The following is a 27,560-nucleotide window of genomic DNA, read 5'->3' on the forward strand; positions in this document are numbered from 1 at the left end:
TTTAATAGTTTGCAGGGTTTGAACTCTCAAAGCTCACCTTGGGCATTTCCCCCTATTTTATTTCATTCCACGGACCAATAAGGAGATTATTCAGTAATGGAAATAAGTGTTAGTCGCGGCCCCGGTGTGTATTGCTTTGCACAGTGTCGGATTTGTTGTAAATTGATCAGGTCTTACTGTACCTAGTTACTCTTTCTTTGGAGATTAACTGCGGAGGGGATGGTGAGGATTTGAAAGAGTAGCGTATGTGTGTGTGTGGGCCCTTGTCCTCTAAAGGCTTTATGGTGTGGGCCAAGCACAACACAGCTGCCCACCCACCCAATCTGTCTCACACACACACACACACACACACACACACACACACTCTCTCTCTCTCTCTCTCTCTCTCTCTCTCTCTCTCTCTCTCTCTCTCTCTCTCTCTCTCGCTCTCTTTGAAGTTCGTCCCAGTCCAGTAGAGTGGTACAGGGTCAGGATGGAGAGGAGGATTAACGAGGCCCCTGGTATAGACGGATGAAAGGATGGCGGGATGAATGGTCTTTATAAAGTGTTAGATGAGAGGAGCGGAGGCCAGGTGATGACGGCCGGGAGACTTTGGTTCTAAAGCAGACATGGCGATAGAGAGCCCACATCTGAGGTTCAGATTAGAGGCGGGATCAGTACCGACAGCGCTGATATCAGCACCAGGGGCCTGATGTACTTCTCTGTGGTCGTATTTACAGTAGTGTTTAACGCTTCTGTTTCACCTCCGGCTATCGTTGAATGTCTCAGGTTTCTTTGTAGGATAAAATCTGTAATTTAAGATGAACCTTTTTTTCTGCTGCCTTTTTAAGGTGATGGACTCAAAAGTCCAATTTGCTGGGATGAGGATGACATGATTGTGTCATGTCACCAAATGCAGACAATAGAGAAGTAGTCCTATTCATAATTTTTCTCAGACGCAGTGGTGTGGTTTTCTCTGGCTGTTGGGTTAGATTCCTCCTCAGCAGAGAGAAATGGCGTCCGTTTCTTTCTGTCTTTCATATGCTGAAAAACAATATGCACGCCGCAAACTTGCAGGAGCACACAATCCACTGTGCCACTCCGCTGCCACTCGCCTGCGCGGCATTAAACAGACAGTGATTGATCTACGGTATGATTGTTTATTTTGCAGTGCTGTCAGTGATGGATGAAGATTTGCACGCGTTTGAAAAGTCTCGGGGAAATATGGAGCGAGGAGAGCAGGGGGGGAAGGGGGTTGTTTAAAATCAACTTCCCCCCAAGGAGAAATCCCAGCGGGCTTGTGGGACAACCTGCCATCGTACCATCACCTCTTTCTCAAATGAAATGCCCCCCATAGTGCAGCGGTAAGTCTGCAATTGTCATTTTAATAACTCTAAAGGATTGTAAACAGGTATTTGTCTTGAGGTTTAAATTGTTTGAGTGTCAGAGAAACCAACCAGTCTGTGGGCGTATTTAGTTTTTCAGTAAAGCACAGCCATAAGTCACCCTGAGCCTCGCTTGATTTCAAACCAATAGTTTTCCATTCAAATATCAGACTATAGGCAAAGGTGACCGCATGATCACTCGCTAACATCTGGCTTTAATCTGCAATGGGAATGGATTAAATCGCCATTTGCTCCCAGGTCATATGACTCTGCAGTAGACACAGGTTTTTATCGGCTCTGATGGAAACGTGACACCTGAATGAACGCGCTAATTTGGCAAGACGGCGAGGTGAGAGAGTGCTCAGGTTTCTGTGCATTCGTGACATCGAACATGACCCACCGGGGAAAACAAAAAAGAAAGGCAACCCCTCAATTGGCAATGGGAATGGAGTCAATCGCCTTTATGTTGCGGGTTTGCCCCCTTTTGAAATTAAGACATTTTAAATCCCCCATGTTCACCCTTTAAATTTGGTGTAAAAGAGGTATTTCTGTCTAATGCAGCCCTGAATTTTTTTTACTGAAACTGGGCAAGCAGAATTTCCAAACTTCTTCTTTTTGGATGCTCTAAAACTCCAGATTAGTGGAGGATGGGCCTAAATATAGCAACAGTGATATGTTTCAAAACTAAAATGTAGTAGTGTGGATGTAGCCTTTATCTGTATTGGCATTGCTGCAGCATTTTAACATACACTCAGCAAGCACCCCATGTCTCTTTAAGTCCTCTGTCTATTGATATTCAGTGGGCCCTGTTGTCTTCGACAGATGCCAGTTGATTGCATTCCTTCATCCCAACACAGAGCACAGCAGACAAAACGTCCCTGTCCACAGATGAGAGCCTCCAAGCAGCAAGACATTTCTAACACCCTCTTCAGTTACCTTCCCCCAAGAGGCCAAAAAGGAACCAGGGTGAATGAATAGAAAGGGGAACTTGAGGCACAATGCTTACCTGTCCTCCCTCCCTCTCTTCCTCTTACCAACTCCCCTGTGACATCCCTTCTTTTCTTCTTTCGCTGGCAGAAACTGTCTGACTCCTCCGATTCCTTGGCTACGGTTTGGCAGATGGCTAGCTCAGGAGTTTCTCCAGCCCAGACTCAACAACAAAATCAAAACCCCAAATCCTGCCTTCTCTCTATACTGATATATTTCTTTTTTTGTCTCCCAAATTTGACTCATAACAGACGCCTCGTTTGTCTGCCAGTTTTTTGTAAACCATGGAAACCAGGCTTCCCCTTTTCTCACATTTTCTTTCTCCCTTTTGCAAAAATGTCCGCTTTCACGTGCCAATACATCTCTCCGAATCCAAGCTCATTTGAAGACAAAAGGAAGATGGTTTGCGTCTGTTTTCCTGTCCCGTTTTTGAAGCACAAACAACTTTTAACATATTTCACATCATTAGCGAGGGCGAGGTTCAGAGCGAGGTGAGTGCGCATGCAACTGCGAGCTAAATTTGTAACGCGCTGTAGAAGGAGCTCTGAGTTGTGTTGTTCACAGAGACTCGAATCGAATTGGTATCTAGTGTCCGGATTGTTTGCTGTTCCAATGACCAATCCTGATTTTTTTTTTTAATATCGTAACTGCCTGGAAATGGATAAAATAAAAGAATAGTTTTAGGACATTGTTTTCCCAGCTTTAAAGGTTAGAAGCAATGATTCAGGACAACATGGCTAATTTCTGATTTAGACACTTGATACGATGCTGAGCCAGTAAAACCAAAGTTCCCATTCCACCTTTCAGTTTTAAATTAGAACCATGTGACCATAACCTCTTGTGGGCAGAGGATTTGCGCCCCATCAGCAACTGAAAGGAGCCTCTTTCTTTTCTCCGTGCGGGTCTTCCACTGCACTTTGTCATGTAAAGAGGCCCTTATCTGGCTCTGGTTGGGGGTAAAGAGGCCGGGGAGAAATAGCTAACTGGATCCCTGGGGCCAGCAGAGATCCACGCATGATAAATAAGTGACTGTGATTGACGGGTCCTTTTTGGCAGAGTGGCTCAGGCCCGCCCACCCCTGTGTCTGCCGGGAGGTCAACTTTGACCCCCCCTCCGGCCACCTGCTTGCCCCTGACCCCTGACCTTTAGCTGGACTTCTCTGCTGAAAGGCCCAGGATATCCTTTGATGAGAAATTAGGCGGTTGATTTGCAAGTAAAATGTTGCTTGTGTTTTTGTCTTTGGTTGACCATATATACATTAACCATTATATAGTATAATACATACCTGAATGCAGCTTATTCTTATTTCCTTCCTTCTCCTCTCAATCCACTTCTAAGTTACAATGGTTTTTTTCCACCTGGAAATATTTACATGACCTAATTTTGCTGCTAAAAACACTCTTATTACCAATCTTATTAAACGTTTCAGCTAATGATTTTTCTTATTTGGCCCAGGTACCCCACCTCACACCCACCCAGTGTGCTGCAATTTCCGCCCATGTCCTCTGGCTTTCCGCTGTGCTCCTCCAGCGTTAACATTTGTTTCGCGGCGTCTCATGAATAGCCGGCCAACAATGACAATTTAATGGACGAAACGAGGGCCGGGAAGCGTAGCGATTTCACACGGCCTGATTTAATTTCCCTCATTCGGGCTAAATTGGGCCGCAGTGATGGGGTAAATAAACAGAATGCGTCTGGACTGCAATAAAGGGGCTCAAACGGTGAGACGCTCTGTGAGTAAGAGGTTGTGCCGCAAAGGTTGCTTTTTCCATTCCCCTGTGAACGACTATTGCTTTATTACATAGTGCTTGTCTTGCACTTTACTCGTGGACCAACTTAGCCGTTTTTGAATGGCGCAGTAAATAAAACTGTAGGTGCTGGTGTGTGTTGAATTGCTCGTGAGCATGCTTGTGTATCACTACCTCTCATTACTCATTGTGGTTTGCAGCTTCATCTAACTTTATTGGCTGTGATTGGTAATTTTGGAAAGCTTGAAGTACATGAGATTATTTTGGCTCCGCTCCACTATTGCACACTCGATATATATTACCGCTCATTTAAGATTTTGCACACCAGTCACAGCTGCCTTTTTTCAGGGTTTAATACTGAGAGGACATGAGATGGTCTTTGCTGCCAGTTCCTAAGAAACCCTCATTGTGTGTAATAAGAGGCCATAAAGCAGCCATTTTGTTGAATAAAACACTCGGTCATGTGTCTGTGTTCACGTGTGCGTCTCCACTCATGCACTCGAGTGTACTGTTCCCACCCATTCAGGATGAATGATATTTCCATACTGGGGCGTTAAAGACAGGATGAGAAACATTGTGTTGAGTCGTCACAGAACAAGCGACATAAAACAAAAGAGTGTTACGACACTCACACCCTCCCTCCCTTCCTCTCTCCCCTTTGATTTGAAATTAGCTGAATGACCAGGAGAAGGAACAAAGTAATAACAGGCCCCAGAGTGTCCCTTTCGTCAGCTCCCTGCTGTTCAATGCAAGCCTCAATGTCCACATGGAGTCTCATTTCCATAGGAAAACTAGTTCAGTTGACTCAGAGCCAGAGAATAATTATTTGCTGTGTTAGATTTAGATAATTAACTTGTCACCCGAAGTGATATTTGTGGCTTGTTCGCAACAGTTTGATTTCCCCCCCCACACCCCATGTTTAGCAATTGGAGATAATTGTGTTTATGTAATAATAGTCGCGTTGCCCAATTATTGCTTTGTTGGAATGGTCTCATCAATCTGGCTTGTTTCATAAAACATTGAATTGCTAAGTGCATGTCATCAACTTGCCAAGATTTTCAAGAAACACATAACACATGTTCTGAATTAGAGTTTAGAGTTATCCCTGTTTGCACTTAAAGTTTGACCTCAAGGACCCGGTATTAACATCCGTACTGCGTGATCGGATCTCAAGTGGTCAGTACCGGTCTTAACGCACACAAAGTTCGTCCTGAGATAAGATCACAAAAACCACATTCCCAGGTGGCCACATTATTTGCCCTGTAAATGCCACATATGAAGAACTGCCTACTCAGCGGACATCCTCTGACCTGCTGCAGTTTAAACATGCGTATTTACCATACGCTGATTGGTTTGTAACCACCACCACAGTATCAAGACCGATCACAAATTGGTAAAAATCTTTCTTGATGATGACTGACATCTTTATCTATCCATGTTAAAGCCAGGTGTGAACACACGTACTTAGCGCAGACCACATGTGATCGGATCTCTCAGGAGGGATTTTAATTCCAGGTCTGACTGACGCCTTGGTGGATAAGGCAAGCTTTCGAAATATTCCTCTTCGTTGCAGTTGAACAGGATGTTGTGTAGGAGGCACAGGTTCCCGTTTTACGCCTTTTGTCTCGGGTGTGATTCCAATAGAAGCTGCAGTAGAAGGTATATAATTAGCAACCCATGGCTATTCGTAAGTGTGCGTTCACTTTCAGACGGGCACGCACACGCACATGTATAGCACTGAATTGCTTGTCAGAAGTAGCTGTTGGGAGCGGGGATGGATATGCACCACTTGGCCCTGACTGTGTGTGTGTACATGTGTACATAACAGTACACAGTGTGCATGTAATGATCCAGACAAGCACTTGTATAGCTTGATCCTTTAAGTCCTTCAGTGGCAGGCTTGTTGTATCTATGTGTAATATGTGTGTGTGTGCAGTGTAGAAAGAGCTCTGTGTTTTGATGTGCTTGTTAGTGAGATTGTCAGCCAGAGAGAGACTTGACCTTACATGGGCTCTACAAGCTACTCTGTTGTTGCTGTCATCAGCCCGAGTCACACTGGTGGGAAATGGGTCTCTTTGCTTTGAAACTAAGTTGTAATATAGCTTTTGTTTTACTGTAGGATTACATTAATTATATCACTAGTGTGGGATATCTGGCTTTAAGCTATTGTAAGTATCAGTGCCCAGAAAGAGTCAATTTCACTATCTAACTTCTTTCAAATAGAGAAACTGGCAAGTTTGCGTGAAGTCAGATATCGCACTAGTTTTTACCTTCAGTCAAACAAAGCTTGTCTGCACAGTTGTGAAAACGTTGTTATTCTGGAGTGAAGATAGAGCCTGGGAGTCTGACCTTTTGGGAGATAATATCTTCTATTCCAAGGTTATCCACAGGCCTGGATCTTTGCACTGTGTTTTTAAATGGGATTTCTGGAGCGGCAGCCAATATTTTGTCATGTTCTCATCTGGGCTCGGTTTTGGTTTGTTTATGGTCTGTATCCTCACACCATCTTCCACTGAAATAAGCTACATTTAAGACACACACACACGCACATATACACGCAGCTGGGGCATGTGCGAACAGTTGCACAAAGTCGGACTAACCCTCAAATGACTTACCCACAAGTGTGCACATGTATCATGGCCAACAGAGGGCATCTCGGGACACACACACACACACACACACACACACACAGCACTGCCCCACCTCCAGCCTGGCTAGTTGTCGCCCGTATGCCCCCACCAGCCGCCTGCCAACAGGCGGGTTAATATTGCCACCAGCTGCAGAGGGGGTGATGCCAACCATTGCCAAGCGGGAACCAGTGCCAGTGTGGCCACACAGGAGCCACTGTCTCGTCTCGTCTCTTCTCGTCTCTTCTCTTCTCTTCTCCATGACATTGCTTTTTTCTGCTTGTTCCCACTTTTTCTGCTATAACATACGTCACTGCGTTAGTGCACTTTCATATATGGGGCAATGTGACTGCATGGATCCAGGTCATCCAAGGGCAGTCATCCATCTCATTGAACAACACTGGACAGTGTATTGGTTGCGTTTTCTTGAAAATGTTCATCACAGAAGCTCTTTGTTTCTCTGCCTCGTCATTATTCTCATGTGTATTTGTGTACAAACATCAATCTCTCGCTGTGTTATATTTATCTGTCGTGGAGGTTGAGACATGCTTCTGTTTACCATGCTGAAATATCATTGAGTGGGTTGCAGAGGAATAAATGTGCACACACCCAAGATATCACCGACAAGGATGTAGCACTGAGGTTAGGCCAACACCCAACATAGCAAGCAAAAGCCCACAGATAAGACATTTCTCAATCTGTATTCAATATTGTAGCTGACTTGAGTGGACACTAAGTGTAAAAGTGTTGGGCTGGGTCACTTTGCAGAGTATCTTTCCAGGTCAGAAAGTGTGAGGAAGTTCCCATTTATCCAAATGACGTATGTTCAGAGACGCGAGGACACACCTGTAAAATCGGCAGAGCAGGAGAGAAAGAAAGATTCGATGGGGGTATAAAGAAAGAGTTAATTTTGCTGATACAAAAACAATGTATAACTTTGCTCGCTGGCCTGGCCAAGACTACTGCTAAAGTGCTGCAGCAGCAGCTCACACACACACACACACACACACACACACACACGCTGCTTATAAATCTTTTAAACACTTAATTGCACTCGCATCAAGAGACGCTACCACTCAGTGCATCAGAAAGGGATTGTACCGAGATTGAACTTTCGTTTGGATGGGAGCGATGTGAGGAGGGTGCAGGGGATAAGAGAGGGAGGTGCAGAGGCCATCTGTTGTTCCTCTCCTCTGCGTTTGTTAAATCTCAACAGAGACGCAGGCAGGATTTAAACATTCACCGACAACATTTTAGTCATCTCCGCGGAGAGATGCTGCTGAAGTGGCTCATTTTTCCACAGTTGAACTCATTTGCGTTGCTCTAAGTAGTGTCTCCCAGTGCTCCGTTATTTAGCTCTTCTCTTGTGTGGGCAAGCGGTGGCCTCTTTCACACCATCACTATCTTTTTTTTGTTGTTGTACTGGTTGTGGAAAGGAGGAATTAATGAGTCTTTCTAGGAAAATAGCTTTGTCTGCGCCCGTGCAAAAGTCTGCGAGGGGAAATGAGTTTCAAGCCTCCGGCGATGCGCTATTGTTGTTATTGTGTGAGTGTGTGCCAGTGCTCGTGTGCGTCTTCCTGTCTGATTGTTTACAGCCTTACCTAACTGCATTCCAGATGTAATCCTACAGTCAGTGTGATGAGTTCGACTATCCAAGGCTAACATGGAGACTGTCTAGAAGCCCCTCTGAGGCGTTGCCCCTCACCACAGCTCCACGTCCATACAAATGGCACCTTCCTCTCGTAGCACACACTCGAGATGCTGCATAAACTGACCAAAGGCCGGTGGTTCTCTGTATATTCGTACGAGCCTGCAGGCGGTTCCTGTCAGACGAGGCACGAGGCTAATGAGGTTACTGTGTTTCCTGTTTCTACTTTCCTGTCCCCTCCTTGTGTTTGTTGGAGTGGGGGGGGGGCTTTAGTTCTGTGCTGCATTATGTGTACACACGAAATAAGTTGTATATGTTTTGAAACGTATTGCGTGCATTTAGACACTTTAAATATTTACAATAGCGTGTTAGTACCCTGCCCAAGGACTGGAGGTGCCGGGAATCGAACATACGTAGAAGACCTAAGCTTTCAGCCAGAAAAGCTATAGTATAGTTTCCGCTAATTTATCACTGCTGTCATAAGAAGTCCTGTTTTTGTGTTTTTTATTTAAATCAAGAGGTGACATCCTCCTCAACATCTTTAGGTTTATTTCTATATATATATATATATATATTACTACTGTCATATGTTATATTTGTTTTTATAGAGCAAGAAGGTTAGAAAAGCAGTTGTTTTAAGAAGGAGCAGCAGCCTACAGCTCCTGAGGGAATCGTACAGAGGCGTATGAGCCAGTGGCGCTGCGTCCATGATGACTGATAGCACAGTCGATCAGAACGCACTGTGCATGTGACCATAGTCTGCGTGTGTGCGTGTGCGTGTGTGTGTGTGTGTCAGCCCAAGGAATTGAGTCAGCCCTCTGGTCAGCGGCAAGCAGCCAAAGTAAAGAAGATGGGGGTGTGAATCACATGGTAACTCACGATATGATAGAATTTGATATCACAATACAGTGATTCTGCCTTAATCGATGTATTGCAATGCAGTCATATAACGATACATCATGATATCTGTCTAGCTGAAGAACAATTCAAAAATACACAGAGGTCAAGTGCAGGATTTCTTTATTATTCACTGCAGCATATTAATAATCGAATCTCATGAGTCAGGACGACGATATATTGCTATATCGATATTTTGTCCGACCCATAGAAAAGGACAGTGTGACAGAGTTTGAGGGTAAATGTGTTGAAAGTGGCTTTTATTGTTGAATGGGATCCAGTTGGTCGGCAGCCTGTCAAATACGAGCGCACATACACACAAACACATTTTTGCTTAGTGCTCTATTTTAACACATTTCTACCACGAGACCTCTATGTCAGTCTCTTGTAAAACCAGACGTGGCCCCGAACTCTCAACCTGCCAAATGCAACTAATAGAATATGAAGAATTTCCCTCAGCTGAGCCCTAAAAACCATGGCAACGAGGCTGCGAAACTTGACTGAGACACTACTGCAAAGCTAATGCCGCACTGTTACATTTAACATTTGACTTTATGAGAGAAAATTCCCTCTACAACAATCCACCATTCTCCCCTCGCCTCCGTTGCACAGAATGAACCGTTGCTTTGAGCTCTGGGTCTTTTTGCTGTAACGCTCCTCTGGTGCTGCGTGCCCTGAGAAACCTTTAGAAACTCCTTCTACGTACTGTTAGATAATCTGTTTTTAAACTGCTATAAAAGCAGTCAGTGTCACAGCAGTGTGATGAACAAACCAGCCGCTTAGATTAGGAAGGAATCCAAGGGTTTGTTTTCTTGTTTTTTTCATTCACAAATTGATTCGGTCTGTTTTTGACTTCTCAAAATGAATAATAGGTTTGGTTGAAATTTGATTAATAGATGACTCAAGTAAACAACCGATTGCATTTTGGTAACAATGTTAATCTGGAAAGTTTGTAGTCTAATAGTTTCCCTTTGAAGTGGTTTGCTGCACATTCCTGTGGTGGTGGAAAGGTCAGGGTGTTGATGTCTTTCAAAGTGACGGCAAACCATTGATTTATAAAAAATTAAACCAAGAAGACAATCAATAAAATAAATACTCAGAATGATAAATTCTGGAATGCTTTAGTTGGTGGAGAATGAGAGCTGAGTGTGTGTGAGAGAGAGAGAGAGAGAGAGAGAGAGGTCAAAGGTCAGAGCTGAGGTCAGTTGGTCACATAGCCAGTGTGGGTCGGTGTGGGTGGGCAACCCACTCAATTTCAATCTCTAATTATGCAGCCAGCTGGGCCTGTTCTGCACACACACACACACACACACACACACACTGGATCTTCAGAGCATTGTGACATTTATTTCTCTCAGTCAAAATAAACTCGGTCACCGTTTTAATTTAAAAGCTCTCTCTCTCTCTCTCTCTCTCTCTCTCTCTCTCTCTCTCTCTCTCTCTACCTTCCTCTCTACTTCTCTCTCTCTCTCTCTCTCTCTCTCTCTCTCTCTCTCTCTCTCTCTCTCTCTCTCTCCACGCTCCACTTTTACCAGGCTGGTCGCGTTTTATGCTCCACGGGGCTGAATGGCGCTGGCAGTCTGTCACTTGTGTACGCTCAGATAGATTCAGACGGCGTGCGTGTGCAAACGCAGACAGCTGATATGATTGACAGCGGAGACACAGGAGGTGTGTGTGTGTGTGTGTGTGTGTGTGTGTGTGTGTGTGTGTGTGTGTGTGTGTGTGTGTGTGTGTGTGTGTGTGTGTGTGTGTGTGTGTGTGTGTGTGTGTGTGTGTGTGTGTGTGTGTGTGTGAGTGAGAGAGCTCGGTAGGAGGGACCATCATGACCAGGCTGCAGACAGACAGCATTGTTCTGAGAAACATTTATCTGCCTCATGTTAGAGTAAAGAGGATTTAAAAGTGGACATGCGGACCATTAAAACATTACCTGTTTGAGGTGGAGTATCCAGAAAACAGCATTGTCTGGTTTCATCATTTTTTTGTTTTTAAAGTTCTGGTATATCACTGTTACTCTAAGGAAGTTGTGCTCAGCAGTATTTCCGCTTATGGAAAGTTTGGCTACATGAAGGTACCTTCAGCCCATGTGGCGTTCCTTTCCTCTCCTGCACATGGAAATGCTCTGGAGCTGTTGGGGCTATCCCAGCATGTCTAGTTCAAAGGGAAGGCCCTGTGGCTGCACATGCACACATGCATTCCAATGCACTGAGCTTTCGGTGTAATGAGGAGATTATATAGGGCCTCTTGTCCCCGGCAACCCCACAAACCCCTTTTCTCTTCGGCTCGTCTCTTGAGCTGAGCATCCGGTCTGTACTCGAGGCTGTAAGGGACATGGGACCAGGATGTAGTTAGGATTGGAATGCGAGATTTGTTGAGCAAACGCGTGGTTCATGGTCGAGGAAGTTGACCTTGTTTTACCTCGCTGCTCAGCAGAAAGCATGGTCCTGTTCGAGCTGCTACAAAAAGCATTTGTCTCTTGTTGTTACTTGGTTGTTTCTAGGGAGGAGTAACCATCACTTTGACCAAAAGTGAGCGTTGAATTTGGAGATACTTTCTTTTTAACTTCTTTGTCTAAGATACAAAGCTGTGAAAAGTTTCCTGTCAGTTTTCTAGTGAATATCTTCTTTGCAAACTGGTGAAAAAACCCACTAACATCTGGCTTTTGTCTTGATTGAGCATGGATTTAATCAGCATTCACTCCTGGGTCAAATGACTCTGCAGTAGACACTGGTTTTTATTGGCTCCGGCTCTGATCGGCAGCTATGGAAACGTGACACCTGGCTGAATGCGCTAATTTGGCAAGACAGCGAAGTGAGAGCGCACTCCAGCACGTTTAAAAAGTATGTTTGGGTTTAAAAACCTGCATATACCCACTACTTTTGGTTTATAAGAGGTATTAGATGTACTTGTTTGCATTTCAACTCTCTATTTGCTTTGAAGAGCCCTCCCTTATTGTTCTGGGCATCATTTGGACCTCTTCAAGGCTTTTCTTTAATAAATTGCAGTTGTTTTTGTTTCTCCGCAGCACCATAATAAAGCTGTCTTACATGTTTTTTCTAATCCGCAAACTGCCGGTCATGACCCGACGAGAGGGTACACATATTTGGCAATTAAATAATTGTTATCACTGTCATGTGCAGCACTTGGGAAACCCTGAGCAGTCATATTCTCACAGCCAGTCATCTGGGACCCATGTGTCGGGGAGAGAGAGAGAGAGAGAGAGCGAGCGAGCGAGGGATCGAGATGGGGAAGGAGGAGGAGAGAGGGTAGTAGTGGGATAGAGAGCCTCCTGACCACTGGGTACAATAACCCGGGCTTTATTAAAACAACATCTCTCGATCCTTCCATCTCTCCATCCCTCCTCTGAAGGGAAATGTGTGTTAGAATAACAGATTTTGGGCCGGTTGTGTAGAGCAGATCGCAGCTGGCGCGTGGCCCACATTCCTCTGCCATGACATCCTCTCAGTCGGCAGCAGCACGGCGCTATTTTTAGAGCAGCTAGTGTGAACGCTTACATAGACGTATACACAGAAATGTATGGATATGCAGACGTGTGTGAATCTGTATGTATACATGAGTTCGCCCCAAGGATTTGCTTTACATAAGTTTCTTAATACCACAGTAGCTATAGACACATACCAATATTTGGACTTATTGTTGCTTTGCCACCTTTTGTGTCAAAACCAAATCAGTTTATCAGACATTTAACAGATGTACACAGACTGAAACACAAGAAAACAAATGTGCAGTTCAGTGGATTCTCGTGCACTGTAAGCAGCGGCACGTACAGGAGCTGCAAAGCTGATGCTAGCGTTGCTTGGCTTTCTGTCACACACACAAACACACACACACAGTGATGTTCTTAAAGGCACAGTGTGTGTTTTGACTGAATGCTGTTCAAAGCAGTTTCACACACATTTTCAGTTTGTATTTTACAAAACGCTGCAGCAGTGCAGCTTTAGATTTTCAGTTTTTATACTAAATGCAATAATAAAACAAAGCCTGGGCTGGTGTTCAGTGTGTTTTATGTTGTGGAAAATGAACCTATTGTTTGCGCATGAATCTACTATGGGACTTTAACTTGGTTATAAAAGGGGCTTTGTATTTTGTATTATTTATTTCCAGTGGTCAGATCTGATTTTGATAGTTTCTTTGTCTCCAAGTTTTAATAACTCTGTCATCCCCCTTCCCCTCATCCCTTAGATCTACTCCTACATTCAGGATCTTTTTTTCCAGCATCCACTGTTTCACACAGCCAGCCCAATCCACTTGTTTCTTCATCAACCATCAGGGTTATTGGCTTTGCCTGCTTTGCAGAGAGGAATGTTTGAACAAGGCGGGGGGTTATGAAGTGGAACCAGCCCCACTTTTCATCCAGCAAGATGAACAGATACAGATGCAGTGATGGATTTAATCCTGCTCAGACTCTAGACCTTGTTTTTTTTATATTATCCGCACATGGAAGCGAGCGGTTCTCAAAATTTAGTTTACTCCTTTGTGCTGGCACTGATTGTTTTTCATTGATGGTGAAACTCGAGCTGATATTAGATGTTTTTCTGGGTTTTTATTCGGCTCTTTACTTAATCTGTTGTGCATATTCTCTGTCATCTGGGAAAGGACTCATTAAGAAAGAGATAAACAGACACTGTAGCTGGAGATGACATTTATTTTTGAAGCACTAAAGCCTTGCTGTGAAGGATCCAGTACAATGTCAAGAATTTAAATGTTGGAAGAATTTGAAGCTTTTAGATTACATGTTCTTTTGCAGATCATTTATTGGGGAAAGTGTTTTTTTAGAAGCCCTCTGGGAATGATATAATGCAATTTACTGCACATTTCGGATTTATTGAAATGTGCATGACAGACACAGTGGACCTATAGATGTCTGTCTGTGTATTTATGTGGTTGTTGCAGGTTGATTTAAGAGGAATTCTTAGGGTTCTACTGGGATCTGCTATGATCTGCTACAGTATGCACGGACCCCTATGCAGGCATTTGTGTGCAGCCCAAAAGGCAACCCCTCAGACTGTACGTGTGAACTGCACATGCCCCGGGTACAATATATCCACCTGCTGGAATGGAATGTGGGATCGGGTACCATGAGCATGTGACCGGAACAAATATGCAACTATCGGCAGATGGGGAATGAGGAAAGTACGGTCAACCATATACCTGTGTTGTATTCAGGTGGAGTTGGGGGATGGGCTTTTATAAGTGACAATGCAGCCACACAGCGTTCCTGATCCAACTCTTGGTTACATACACACACACTCGTGCACAGAAAAGGTCCTTGCGCTCATTAGTGGAATTCCACCAGCCCGATGGAAGCCGTTCGTGCTGTAGATGTGTGTGTGTGTGTGTTGGTGCCAGGTAGTGCTCGGCTTGCATTGCTCTCTCTCCAAGAACTCTGGCAACACCTCAAAAAAGCACACACAAATATAGACACACACAGCGTCTGAATGAGAAACTGAGACGCAACCCAATTTGGTTTTATTGCTTATTTGAGTAGATGTTTCCCTTCCTCTGTCATGCTACACTTACCCTCTGGCAGGCAGAGGGATACAGAGGGATATTGAACGCTGCCGCTGTCCATCGCCGCTCAATTTTACACCTGGAAACCTCCGACACATTCAGTGAAGGAGCCTGGCTTTTGTGACGGAAAATCCAGTGAAAGGAGCGGAACGCCTCGGCCAAAAAACAGATTTCAATCCACCTCTCTGGTCAAAGAAACAGTTAACCTGCAGTTGAGCAAAGGTTGTGAAAACCCATTTAAACGATCTTCTGAAGAATGAAGGACTATTGAGGTGGTATAAAGGTGCAGCAGCTGTAAATGGAGCACGGCTTTAACGCTCACTCTTTTTCTCTCAGCTGATGAAAAGTCGGTCAGCATTTTTTTTTCTTCCCAGACCTTGTTGCTGTGTGTGAGTGTGTTTGAGTGTGTGTGTACACAGCTCAGGAAATATCTGTGGCACGCAGCCAACGACTGGGAGAAAACCAGAGAGAAAGTGAGAGAAGTGAAATGTAGATGAACTTTAAGATCAGCATTTGGGGGGAAGAACATTTTCAGCTTGTTTTCACTCTCAGTACGGTTATGTGTTCTGTCTGTGTGTTTCAGGTAGAGATATGGATACCATAGAAGCTGGATGTGTGAGGGTTTGTTACCCTGTTGTGTGTGTGTGTGTGTGTTGGTGTGCGTTTGGCCTTGTGCCACACCACGAGGGAAAGAATGCCAGTGAACTGTCTAGGTAATTGGTGCTTACCTGGCAGGCTTTTACACACACACGCACCCACACACTCACAGAGACATGCACACACACACAGAATGGATTAGATGACATTAACTACAGGAGAAAATGGCATAATTGAACACTTGCACTGTGTGTGTGCGTGTGCGCGTGCGCGTGCGTGTGCGCGTGCGCTCATATGTGACAGTGTAATGAGGGACTGCATACTACACACAAAAAACACACCCTATCAACCTCTGTCAGAGGCTGCAAAGCACCGGTGCGCCGAACAGTCCGCCCGCTTGTGTGTGTATATGCGAGTGTGCGTGTGCATGTGCCAGCATGCCGGCTGCATGCAGGCAGATGTGGCTGTCACCCGTCAGCTCCATCATGTGCAGACACCCAGCGTTTAATCTTGCCCCCCTCCTTTTTAGCTGAGTGCTGAGGAGACCTGGGAAATCAAAACAATATTCTGCAAAAGCTTATTTTTATCTGTTAAAGAGACAAAAATAAGAAAAATACAGTAAACAAGCAAAATTTCCAGCCTTGTCAATATTGTCAGAACATATTAAGACTCATAAACTGATTCAAGTGAGTGAATGAGGTCGTGCCAGTTTTGTTTTAATTACTGAAGTGTTTCATTTACATTAGCTGCCTTCAGACATTTTCCTGAAATTTTCCAGAGGGGGCTGTAAATGAGAACGCGAGTCAGTTGCTCTGGACATTTTCTGAAACTTTATGTTCCGGGCCGGTTTTTAAATATTTGGAAAATGTCGGAGTAGTAGAAGTTGGAAAGACAAGGAGATTATGTTTCCGACATTTTCCTGTTGGTGTGAACGTGTCCGACCTGGACAAACTCCTGCTGCTTTCTTTATATGTGAAACTCTAGGAAATATCCAGACCCCCATAAATAATCCACTGACCTTTCACTATATAGTTTATACCCAACACATTGTCAACTATGAAATGCAACTGAGAAACATTTGCACACACCTTATGTTGATGCTGCTATAATTATCAGTGGGTTGTCTGCACCATCGTGAGGGATATTTCATGGATCATAACATCTTTACTGTGCGCGTTTGACTGGGTGCGAGTAGAAAATTCAAGACAGGGAGGGGATCGACAGCACCAGCAGAGAGAAGACATTTAGGATGTGAAGTCATTTCTGTAGCATCACTTTCACTGGCTGTGGGAAGATGCATAATATTAGGATGAGATTAAGCTTCTCTCTTTCATACACCCAGAGAAAAAATACCGGCTGACACACAGTGTGTAACCCCGACCGCAGTCATCTGAATTCCTCTCTTATTTATTTATTTTTCGAGAGCTCACTCATGCACCCTTATTGGAATGCTGTGACTTTTATCTTGTTATTACAGCTGCGATAAAAACGTCTTGTTTTAATAACTTAAGCGTGAGGTGGAGACTTTTTATTTTCAAAATACCTGCAGCCCCGCGCAGATGTCACCGAGATGTCTGCCAGCCACTTAGCCCGAGCCAACTGCACTGATCTCAGTCAGCTGGATGATCAGAACGCGCTCCCACTCAGGTCTCCTCTTGCATTTCGCCTGACTCAGACTGAAGGAAGCGCGCTGCCTGGGATGAGTCAACAGGATCAGAAATGTGTTTTTAATTCACATCATTAGCATACATTAACTTTTTTTTGCACAAAGCCACAAAGTGTTTTCTTCTCTCGAAACCTTACAGCTGAGATCGACTCGCCTCGTGGCATGACGAGAGAGAAGCATCGTTCGCGTTCCATTATTTATTAATACCTCTTTGTTGTTGCTCATGTCCTAATCTCATTTCCTTTAGTCATTAGTGTTGTTCGACATCAAACACAGCTGCCAGAGCAGTGAGTGCAGGCAGCGAGGGGAGGCGGGGGGGAGAAGTATGGTTATTGCAGTTGGACGCACTCTAAAGACCCTTTTAACATTGCATGTTGCAGCTGAATATTTTTTTTTCTTTCTATTAAGCTGTTTAAAGTCTTTATTAGTAATATATTGCAGCTTTGATGTGTTATGCATTGTGCCGTCTCGTGCTCGCTGCTCGGATGGAAACCGACCGGGGACGTGTCTTGGAAAAAGGATGTGTTGTGCGTATGTGTGTGTGTGTGTGACTTCTGTTGACCCCCTCCGACAATAACGTCCTCTGTCTCAGTCTCGCTGGGAGAGATTAGCAACACATGAACTTGCAGTCCCATGATGCTTTTTTCATTTGCTTCCTACCTATTCATCACCATAACGCTCTCCTATCACGGCATTGTGCCGAGATGCCGTCCGTCGCGCATTGTCATGCTAATGCATTGCCTTGTGTCTATAGCTGCAAGCTAATGCTATGTTATGCTAATGTTGTGTCATGCTAATGTCACGATGGTGGGAGAAATGGAGGGATGAAATCGTAACAATGCACATGGAGATTCCTCTTATAGTCAAACTTTTGTTTGTTTTACTAAAGCTTTCTTTGGTTTTCATGCGTTGAACACAACATTTTTGTGTTTCCCAGATTGACTTGTTATTCTGACAGAAAATTATATAATATAAAAATCCCCCTGTTAAATTCCACCGTGCTCTGCTCGGTGCAGTTATTGGTTTATATTGATGTGAACAAATATTATTCCAGGCTCTTTTTACAGAGATACAGAATAACAGAGTTAAAATTGTACAGGCCATACTGACTGGAAAGGTTTTGTTTTGACTTGGATGTCTCAACAAAAATCTCCAGTAAACATTTCCTGACCCTGACCTCAACTCAAACATTTATTGTGTGACAATAGAAACAAAGTAAAACACAACATAAACTAAATCCAACTTCCAAAGCTGCCGTCCATATTAATGGACTGTTGATTGTCTTGTATTTTAGTTGTACTTTTAAATTTGAATGTCGGGTTAGTTCAGACACTCAGTTATTTTAATTAAGGAGGAGAAATAAACCGTTCCTGTCTGTGATAATGCTCTGTACTCATGTTCTCTCTCTCTTTTGGATGTTTTCACAGGATGACAGTGACGGGATCCCATGGTCGGAGGAGCGGGTGATGCGAAAGGTGCTTTACCTTTCCCTAAAGGAGTTTAGGAGTGCACAGAAAAGGCAGCTGGATGGCGATGGAACCACAAACTCCAATGGTGAGTTCATCCACATCCTGCACATGTACTGAACCTGCACCTCAGTGGCCCGGCTCAGACCTGGTGGGGACAGCTCTGAGTTTGTCAGTTCACACTTGATATTAGAATGCACATCTCACTCCCTCTGCAAATGCTCTTAAATGTAATTTCTGCTTGCAAAAACAAAATAATGCTTTTTTAAAGCTGTCCGACTTCTCACATGGGTTTGTTGTCGATTTGTTTGTGTGTTATTCTGTGAGAGCGAGCAGGGAAAGGAGGGGCTGAGTGAATCAATGTGTGATTATTTTGCTCCTTCGAAATCATAAAAAAACCCATAGAAAATCAATATCTGGCGGTATCCATATGTGGCACTCAATGTTAATATTGATAGTGACTGCAAATAAATCTATGTACGGGCACAGAGAAGTGTGAAAACATTTGAAACTGTCGTGGCTCAGAAAACTTTAGCTGAGTAGGCGGTTCTCCGATGTGAGCCAGGATGCATTTGCAAGAATATGGCAACATATTGGCCAGAACATCTCTGAATTTGATCTAAGTGATCAGATCTCAAATGCATCTAGATTGCATTCATGCAGTTCTTCCAGTTGTCCATTTGTGATCATATCACTTGAGATGGGTGTTAATCACGACCTATGACATCATCTTCCCATCTGTTTGTACGTTTTGTACTTTTATTGCTTTCCATTTTTCCACAGTATGATATTTTTAGTATTTTAGTGGATTCCTTGTCACATTGTTAAAGACAGGAAATAAAATATCCTGACCTCCAAAATACCATTTCAGCCAAAGGTCCAATGTAAGAAGTTTTTCCCCTTGTATTTGTTTTTAGCTGAAATAAGGACTTTGCGAACAGTGTCTCGTGAACAGCCCTGCAGTAATGAAAGACTTTCAACGAATGCAATAATTTGACATGTTGAAAACGTTCATGCTGTTAAGACAAAATGAAAGAAGCATGGGATTTGCCCCACTAGCATTTTGTGGACTAAATGTCAGTGTTGCCAATTCTGTCTGGCTCTGCTGAGGTTAGTGTCTCAGTTTAGCTTTTTCATTCCCTTTATTGCAAGCGACAGTTTTATTAGTTTGTTTGCAAGTGAAAACTAAGCAAGTTTTCCTTTGCCCGGGGCAACCTGATCTCACTCACTTTACATGGAAGGAATCCAACGAGAACAAATGATCAAGGACCCTCCGTCGCCTTTTGTTGTGGGTCAGCGGGCTGCAGTCTTCTGGCTCCGCTTGTGCAGTGTCACATCCTCAAAGGGACCCTCCAACTGAAAGCTTTTCCCACTTGTTTTCAAATGTTGACACTTCGCACAGAGGGACTCTGATGAGGTCTCCCACAGTATCACGCACAAGAAAAACATGTGTGGACGCGTTGTTAATCTGTTCCAGCTCCACTCTGGGGTCCAGGCTCATTAAAACCCAGACTAATAGAAACCCCTTCCGAAATGAATTAATACTTGAATTTGCTTAGATAGACAGTAATACAATTCCAGGTGGAAGTCGGCTGCAGGAACAGTTGAGGGATTTTGCGGTTGTAAACCTGAAACAACACGAGCAGAGCGAGAGCACAGGGGGAAAGATGAACGGCTTGTTTTGAACCGAGCTGCCACCGTGTCTTTTGTTTGACACCGGTGCTCCCACCCATAAAAAGCCCTCAGCCAGCCAACAGCGGAGATTTGAACTTCACACGTGCCTCAGAAGCTATTCTCAGCTGACATTAACACAAACCAGACACTGGAAGAAAGGAAACAGGAGGAAAAAAAGAGAGCCTCTGAAAGTTCACGCCCAGCCGAGGAAGCCAGCCAGTCACCCAGCGAGGCAGAAGAGAGAGACAGGCAGACAGACAGGAGGGAAATCTCTTTTGAAATGTATCTTACCTTTTTCTTATTTTTTTTTTTTTATAATATATATTTTTCACACCTTTCCTTCCTTCCTTTCTTCTGTCTGTGCCGAGTGCCCCTCCCCTCCCTGTATCTCCGTGTGTCTGTCTGGCATCTCGCGGCTGCCACTCCACAGCTCCTCAGGGCCTTTTAAGCCACCGCGGGTAGCTGACCTTATCGCCTGAATAAAAATGACTCATTAGAAAGCATCGGCGGCCCGTCGCACCGGGGGTAACGACAGCAGCCCGCGCTGACACAAAAGGGAGCCGGGGCTGAATAGACGGGTCCCGCTGTTTTAGAGCACCGTGGGTTAGCGAGGCTTTGGAGGCTGGGCGAGCGGCACGGTTTCCTGTTCTCGCGTAAAGACGCCGTGGTGAAACTGTCAGCCATTTTGGAGGATCACACTCAGCGTGCTCTTCGTCCTGAATGGGCAACCCTGCTGTTTTAGAGGACTGCGGGTTATAGAGTCTGGGCTTATGTTAAAGGCAGACATGTGCCACAGTTTGCAGGCTCACACAGACAATACTGTGAAACTATCAGCCATTTTGGAGAGTCAGGCCATGCATGGACATAATCATCACACGTGTGAGACAGAGTTGGAGCAAATGACAGAGTGGAGATTATTTTCATTAGTCAGTTAACGAGTCACTTACCAGCAGATAATTAATCAAGGAAAATGTTGATAATTTAATCATAGCTAAACCAAAAAGGGTAAAAGTTATAGGTATATTAGGTTTTATTGCTTTTCTGTGTTTGAACTCATAAATTAAGAATATGTGCGATTTAGATTTGTTTATTGGTCACAGTAAGCAATCTTAAGGCACCACCTTGGGAAAGTACAACTTTTGTAGGTTAATAATAATGTTTTTTAATCTTCTATAAAAAAAAACTATTGACATTTAACAATTATTTTGTTTTCAAATTGTAATTATCGGTTAATAAATATTTAAAATGTCAATCATCAGACTCCCAGGTGCTTTTTTGCCGAACTTAAAGCCCTGAACCCAAATATATTCAGTTGACAATCATCTAAGAAAAGCACTTTAATTATCGAGCGTTCCCACTTAATCTTCTGTCAGTATTTTGTTCATCTTCTCCTCGTTAGACAAGGTCGTCTATTTCAAGATGAGCGTCCACCATTTTGGAGAAAAAGGTATCATCTGATGGAAGGAGTTTAAAGCGATACCTGGCTCGATCCTCAGCGGAGCGGCGTTTGTCTCCCTCCCCAGGTGGCTGCCTCTCCGTCTTTCCCTCCCCACACATACCTCCATCCATCCCCGGCCACCTCCTCTTTCCTCTCTCCGTGACTGCGTGACAGCGGTGGCTATCTGTTTTCGAGGGGGTGTGGCGCTCTGTCAGTCAGCTGTATGTGTATGTCCGTGCGTGTCACTCTATCTCCCCCACCCACCCAGCCTCTCTCTCTGCCCATAACCAGCAATCATGCCGTCTCCCCCGGCCACTTTACCCCCCTCGCCGTTGGCAGACGTCCATCTCCGCGTCCATCACACTTCCTGCCTCTCGTGCTCGTTCCGTGCATTATTTACCAAATGACATTATGCCCTTCTGCGTGCCAGCTTCCGCTCATTCACCGCACTCCCTCCATCACGGCCACGTTTCTTCCTCTTCCTTTCTTATTCCTATCTCCCTCCATCCATCTGTCCTTCCGGTCCCCCAATGCAGGGTTTCATTACACATCAATAGGACTCTGGTTACTGCGTTCTCCGCATACTCCCCCCTCAGCCCCCCTCCCTCCTGTTCATCAATGTCCTCGATTATGTATCTCCAACCGCCTCTCACCGAAGCCCTTTTCTCCTTCCTGCTCCCTCCATCCATCCATCTCTGTCTCCCTCTTTCTCACCCTCTCCCTCTTTTCCGCTTTGTCCTTCCTGTCCTCTGCCCTGTCTGTCTCAACTATCTACAGTATCTGTCACCCAAACCCTCTCTCTCTCTCCCTCTGTTTCCATCACCACCCCTCTTTTCCTTCCCCCTGTCCTTTCCCACCCATCCTCTCCAGCTCTCCGAATCGTTAAAGCTGCATCTTCTTCCTGTGCCTCCTTACTTCGCCATCTCCCTCCGCTGCGCTCGTCTGTCCCGCTCCTCTCCTCTCCCCTCCCGTCCTTTCCTTTCCTCCCTCTCCATTTCCCTGAGTGCTATTGATGGAGGATCTGGCTGCCGGCCAAAACCCAGGAGGGGCTGAGGAGAGGGTTTGCCCATTTCTCCGACTGTCCCCTCTCTTTCTCTTGCCGTCCGTCTGGACCTGCCGTTCCCACCCATTTTGATGCATGTCGTCCCCTTTCCTTCAGCACTCTGTAACTGTAACTCTGCTGTCAGTCTGTATTCCCACACGCCGCTCGCTTCTTGCGTGGCCAGAGTGGCAGCCGTGGCAGCTAAAGCCTCTGCGCCTGTGGAGAGATGAAGGAGTACCAGCGGAGAGAGGGATAGAAGGAGGGATGAAAGGTGGTGAATGAAAGAATCTCAGCCAAAAGAGGAAGAGTTTAGGTATTGAATCAAGTGAGTGAAGGAGATTGCATCTGTTCCGTTCCCATGTGCTCCTTTTCCACAGCAGCTCAGGCCATTACCAAATACCATCTTTGATGCTGTGGATTTACAGCCTTGAGCTGCACAAAGCAGATGCCATGTTTCTAACTGCACATTGCTGCATGCTTTTGTTCTGGCTTGTGGTGAGTGTCATGCAGTGTTGTGGGGTCCAATTTTGGAAGGAAGAACAATATATCTGGGGCTTTTTTCAAATCCTATTTCCAGGCAGTCAATTTTAGTATCCGCTTCTACTTCTAGTATCAAATAGAATGGATGCTATTGGGGATTTCACCAAAATAAAAGTACCCATTGTTTCTTTTTATACTTCCATCCTTTTTTAATTACATACAGGCACAGGGGATTACTTGCACGAAGGACATGAGATATAATTTTAGTGCTCTTGTCTACAAGAGAGAAAATAAGATTAAAGTCTTGTGTAACAGTAGAGATTCAACTGCAAAACGTACAGAATTGTTTATTAATGAGAGGGAAGTTAAAAGGAAGATTATTACCATATATCTGCTAACCTAGAAACAAGCATTTTATCATCGCTGTATTCGCAGCCTTTATATCATTCTCCCTCCATTAGGTGTGGCAGAGCACTCATTTTCACACTTCAATCTTTAAGGGCACCCTCTGCCCCGATGATTGTCTTTCCTATGCCATGACTGCTCCACCATACCTCCACTTATTACCGCAGCTCCCACTAATAAGCTCCTCTCAGCCCTGTGATGTGCCGTGTTACGGTATGTACCTCTGCTCTCCCCTCTTGTTCTCCCGGGACTCTGAGGTGAACGTAGCGAGGCGATGGGCTTAGTTAAGCATGCGTAAATCTGATTAGAAACCCACCCCCAATGGAGCAGCAATTGGGATGGCACACTAGCACGACCCTCTGCCCCCCCCCCCCCAGGTCTTAAGCAGCCAGTCGTCGCAGTCCTCCACCACCACCAGGATGGTTGAGTTACGAGCACAGGACCCTTGGCTCCCGCCTGTCTCGCCCATCCCCAGGCCTCTGCCTGCCTTCCCCAAGATTCCCCGCTCTGCCCCTCAGAAGAGCACTCATGTGCAACCAGCATATGTCAGACAACTCTTTGGAGGGATTGTGGGTGGGGGGGGGAGACGAAGAGGAGGGGGGCGGTGAAATGGGCCTCGGCATGTTTGTTTGCGTCCTGTGGGGACATCATGCGTCAGTCATTTTCTGAGCACAATTAAAGTTAATTAGCTACTTTGCTTTTTTATTTTTTGCTCCGGTGGAAGTTTCACTGACAAAACACACTGTCCTGAAGGTGTGATTAGAGCCGTTGCTCCGTCTCCCCTTTGTACTGCCTCGACTAATTATCATTTTGGAAATCGTCTTCTCGAGGAAACATATTTTTTCATCGCCCCACATTAAGTAATGAAATGTCTTAATGAGTCCTAATCTTTGGAATTTGACTTTTTTATAAAATGAAGGGAATGCTGATTAATTGAATTTTCCATTAGAATTTTTCTCCTCTTCTTTGTGCGATAACTTCAAAGCGCTTTTTCTGAAACTCATGATTGATTAAGGACGCACAGATGTAAGCCTTGCATGCCAACCAAGGCATTTTAAGTCAGTGATTCACCCACAGCATATAGACTTAGTGGCTCTCCAACTGCAACTTTAAACATTGACAAAAGTGCGCTGGCGTTAGTCATCACGCCGGCACTTGTTAACTCTCTGACCGCAATGATGTGTATTCGATGACTGTACCTCCGCGTTCAGGTACTGACGTGCCGTGCGTGTGAGAAAACCCAACATCCTGTCTTTGCAGTGATGAGAACATTTGACTGCGTGTGAGCTCATTCAGCTGACAGCACATTTATTAATCTGTTAAATCATAAAAAATATCTCTTACCTGCTCCACAATTGCTCATCTTCATCCTGTCACCTACACTATCATTTAATCTTACTATGCCCCTCCTCGTTCCCAATTTCTTTTTTCTTTCTCCGATGACGCAATGCCCGGGCTTGTTTAACAGGTAGCGTCCTCGCAAGCAGGATATCATTCAAGTTGCCAGTTATCCTCACCCGTGCTCCACTGGCCTTGTTATCTTAATTTATGTTCCTTTTGACACCCACCATTAGGCGTGTGTGCGGTGGAGTTTGAGTGGCACGTCCCTGTGAACCTTCCGTCAAATGGAATTTCACTGGGTGTGCCGGGTAGGCAATGAATGCTCATGCAGTGAGAAAGAGGGGATAGTAGAGGGAAGGTGTTGATGGAGGAAAAGATAGCAGAACTTTGAACTTGCTTTCAGACATGCACTGAAGCCCAGATGTTTTCCTGAAAATTTCCAGAGGAGACGTATGTGAGAATGAGAGCCAGTCGCCCCACACATTTCCTGGCAGCCCTCTGAGTAAAATGAGATAAATAAGAATTCAACATGAAAATGTCTGCAAAATTCAGTGGACGTGTTGATGACATTTCTGACACAAAACTGAGAAAAACAATAAGAATACAAATATCTCAGGATGAAAAAGAGGTGCCATACACTTGCCAAACACCTGATGGCCAAAATTGTTGAAGACCGTTAATGTCAAATCTTGACATATCCACATAAATCTGGGGTTATCTCACCAGCACAGTTTTAATCATGTGACTGACCCTTTGTCTCTGGTTGGTTCACACTCTAAAATATTTTATTGGGCCTCTATGACACGTTCCAAAAATTGCAAGAAATGCCGATACCACCTTGTGCAACTTATTTAATTTTCTTGTCTCCCTTAATTACCAGTGACTTCCACTCCTCTGTTTGACCTAATTTGAATTCTCGGAGCCCGTTGTTGCTTTTGATTTAAGAATCTGTCCAGGGGCCGGTTTTGTTTGTGTGTTGCTTGCTAAATATTTAATTAGGTCTCTGTCAATTGGGCTCACTGAGAATGTCAAGTCCAGCAAAATGCCTTCACTTCCCTTGCTGCCTGGGGCTTTTTATTTTATAAATTTGTTGTCAAGGGACACACATCCTTTACGTCAGCAGCATTGGCATTCAACAAGAGAAAATGTGGACGAGCAACTCTCCGATCGCTCTGAAACTAGCCTCCATGATGCTGCAGACACTGTCAGTGTTGTAGAATTGTGTCATTCCTCATGTATTTGTATTTTTCAGTCTAGATGCTTCAATTTATTTACTATCTGTTTTCACTCTGTATTTGTCCTGTTCACTCTGACTGTCTTTCCATCTTCTCCTGTATTCTCTACACTGTCGGATAACACAGAGCTCATCTTATCAATAGAAATGTATCTGCAAGAAATCAGAAGCAAAAACAGAAAGCTATAATAACACCGTCAGATAAAAACCTTGTATATTCCCCAAATATTTAGGCCCATGTATCAAGCCCCAGGAATGGCTCACTGACAAAGGGCCATGCCAGATATCCGGAGATGGAAGGTTTCAAACGAGTGGTCTGTAAAATATATGTTGGCCCTGACTCTAAGCCTTTTTGGCGCTTTGTGTTTTCCAGGTTCCCTCGCCAATGGGCAGCTGAACGGCTCGGGATCAAAGGGCAGCCACAAAGAAGATGGGTCCTTGCGCTCTCAGGGCCTGGTTGGGAGCAGGGAGTACTGCGAGGGCGGCCCACCGAAGAAGAGGTGAGCCGAGATGCTTATAAGGTTTTTTTAATCCTGTTTGTGAGTCAATGGGTCATTAAAGAGCTTTATAGAGCCCTGGCTCTTGTATTAGTGGAGACTTGTGTGTGTGTGTGTCTGTTGGCATCTGTGTGTGTGAATTCATGCCAAAGACGGCTGCTGCTGATACTGTGAGTGTGAACAGTTGAGTTAGCGGCTGTGATGGGGAACTTAGGACACATGTTGCAAACTGTAAGTGCAGCTTAAGCCAAGTTCATACTCCACAAAGTTCCAAGTCGTAGGATCACAGTGCAGTTCATACTACACAACTGACAGGGGGCCACACACTGCACTAGTTTGACTGGTCTACAAACTCCACACGTTGAGTCCTGCTCTTATGTGTCACCCTGCTCTCAGAATGACACATCGAGCTGGGGGAGAGGTGAAACGCCTTAGTGGACGTCACAGTTCGAAAGAGTTGAGAGTGGCCGGGGCCATATTTTTCTGTCCGAAACCGAGAGAAAACCTAACAGAGTCTGACCCGAACCCGACAGGCATTCGTTTTTTTTCCATCTGAGCGGAGCCAGATGCTGTTAATAGCTGCACTGGGTTCGTTACCCTGTCCTTCACACGCATGGTTATTGCAGGTTTTTCCCGGTTACAGATGTGTGCATTGTAAAAAGTCAGAGGGCATCTCGCCACTAAATGATCCTTCACCCTATTCACCCTGTCCTGCACTCTGATTGGCCATAGTTGTTGCTGACTTGTCCAGATATTATCATCCTAGAAATCTATGCGAAACTCATCAGTGACTGGAGTGTGAACTAGGTTATAGTGGTGACGAGTTGAGGTTTAAGAAGCTGCCACATTTTACAAACTCTTTCTTATTGCCCTCTCTCCCTATTTATTGTCTTTGTCTCCCCATGCTTCCATATATCCTG

General features: G+C 44.6%; 1 protein-coding gene across 1 annotated transcript in view; it reads left to right on the forward strand.

Annotated features, from left to right (window-relative positions):
* Window positions 1–27,560, forward strand: part of jarid2b (jumonji, AT rich interactive domain 2b) — a 105,421-nt gene that overhangs the window by 31,492 nt on the left and 46,369 nt on the right. Inside the window, exons 2-3 of the mRNA XM_035182403.2 lie at window positions 18,491–18,617; window positions 26,517–26,643. Of these exons, the coding sequence (XP_035038294.2) occupies window positions 18,491–18,617; window positions 26,517–26,643 (254 nt within the window). The remainder of the gene's footprint in view (window positions 1–18,490; window positions 18,618–26,516; window positions 26,644–27,560) is intronic.

The sequence above is a fragment of the Hippoglossus stenolepis genome, chromosome 17 (genome assembly GCF_022539355.2).
Source record: "Hippoglossus stenolepis isolate QCI-W04-F060 chromosome 17, HSTE1.2, whole genome shotgun sequence".
Classification (NCBI taxonomy): domain Eukaryota; kingdom Metazoa; phylum Chordata; class Actinopteri; order Pleuronectiformes; family Pleuronectidae; genus Hippoglossus; species Hippoglossus stenolepis.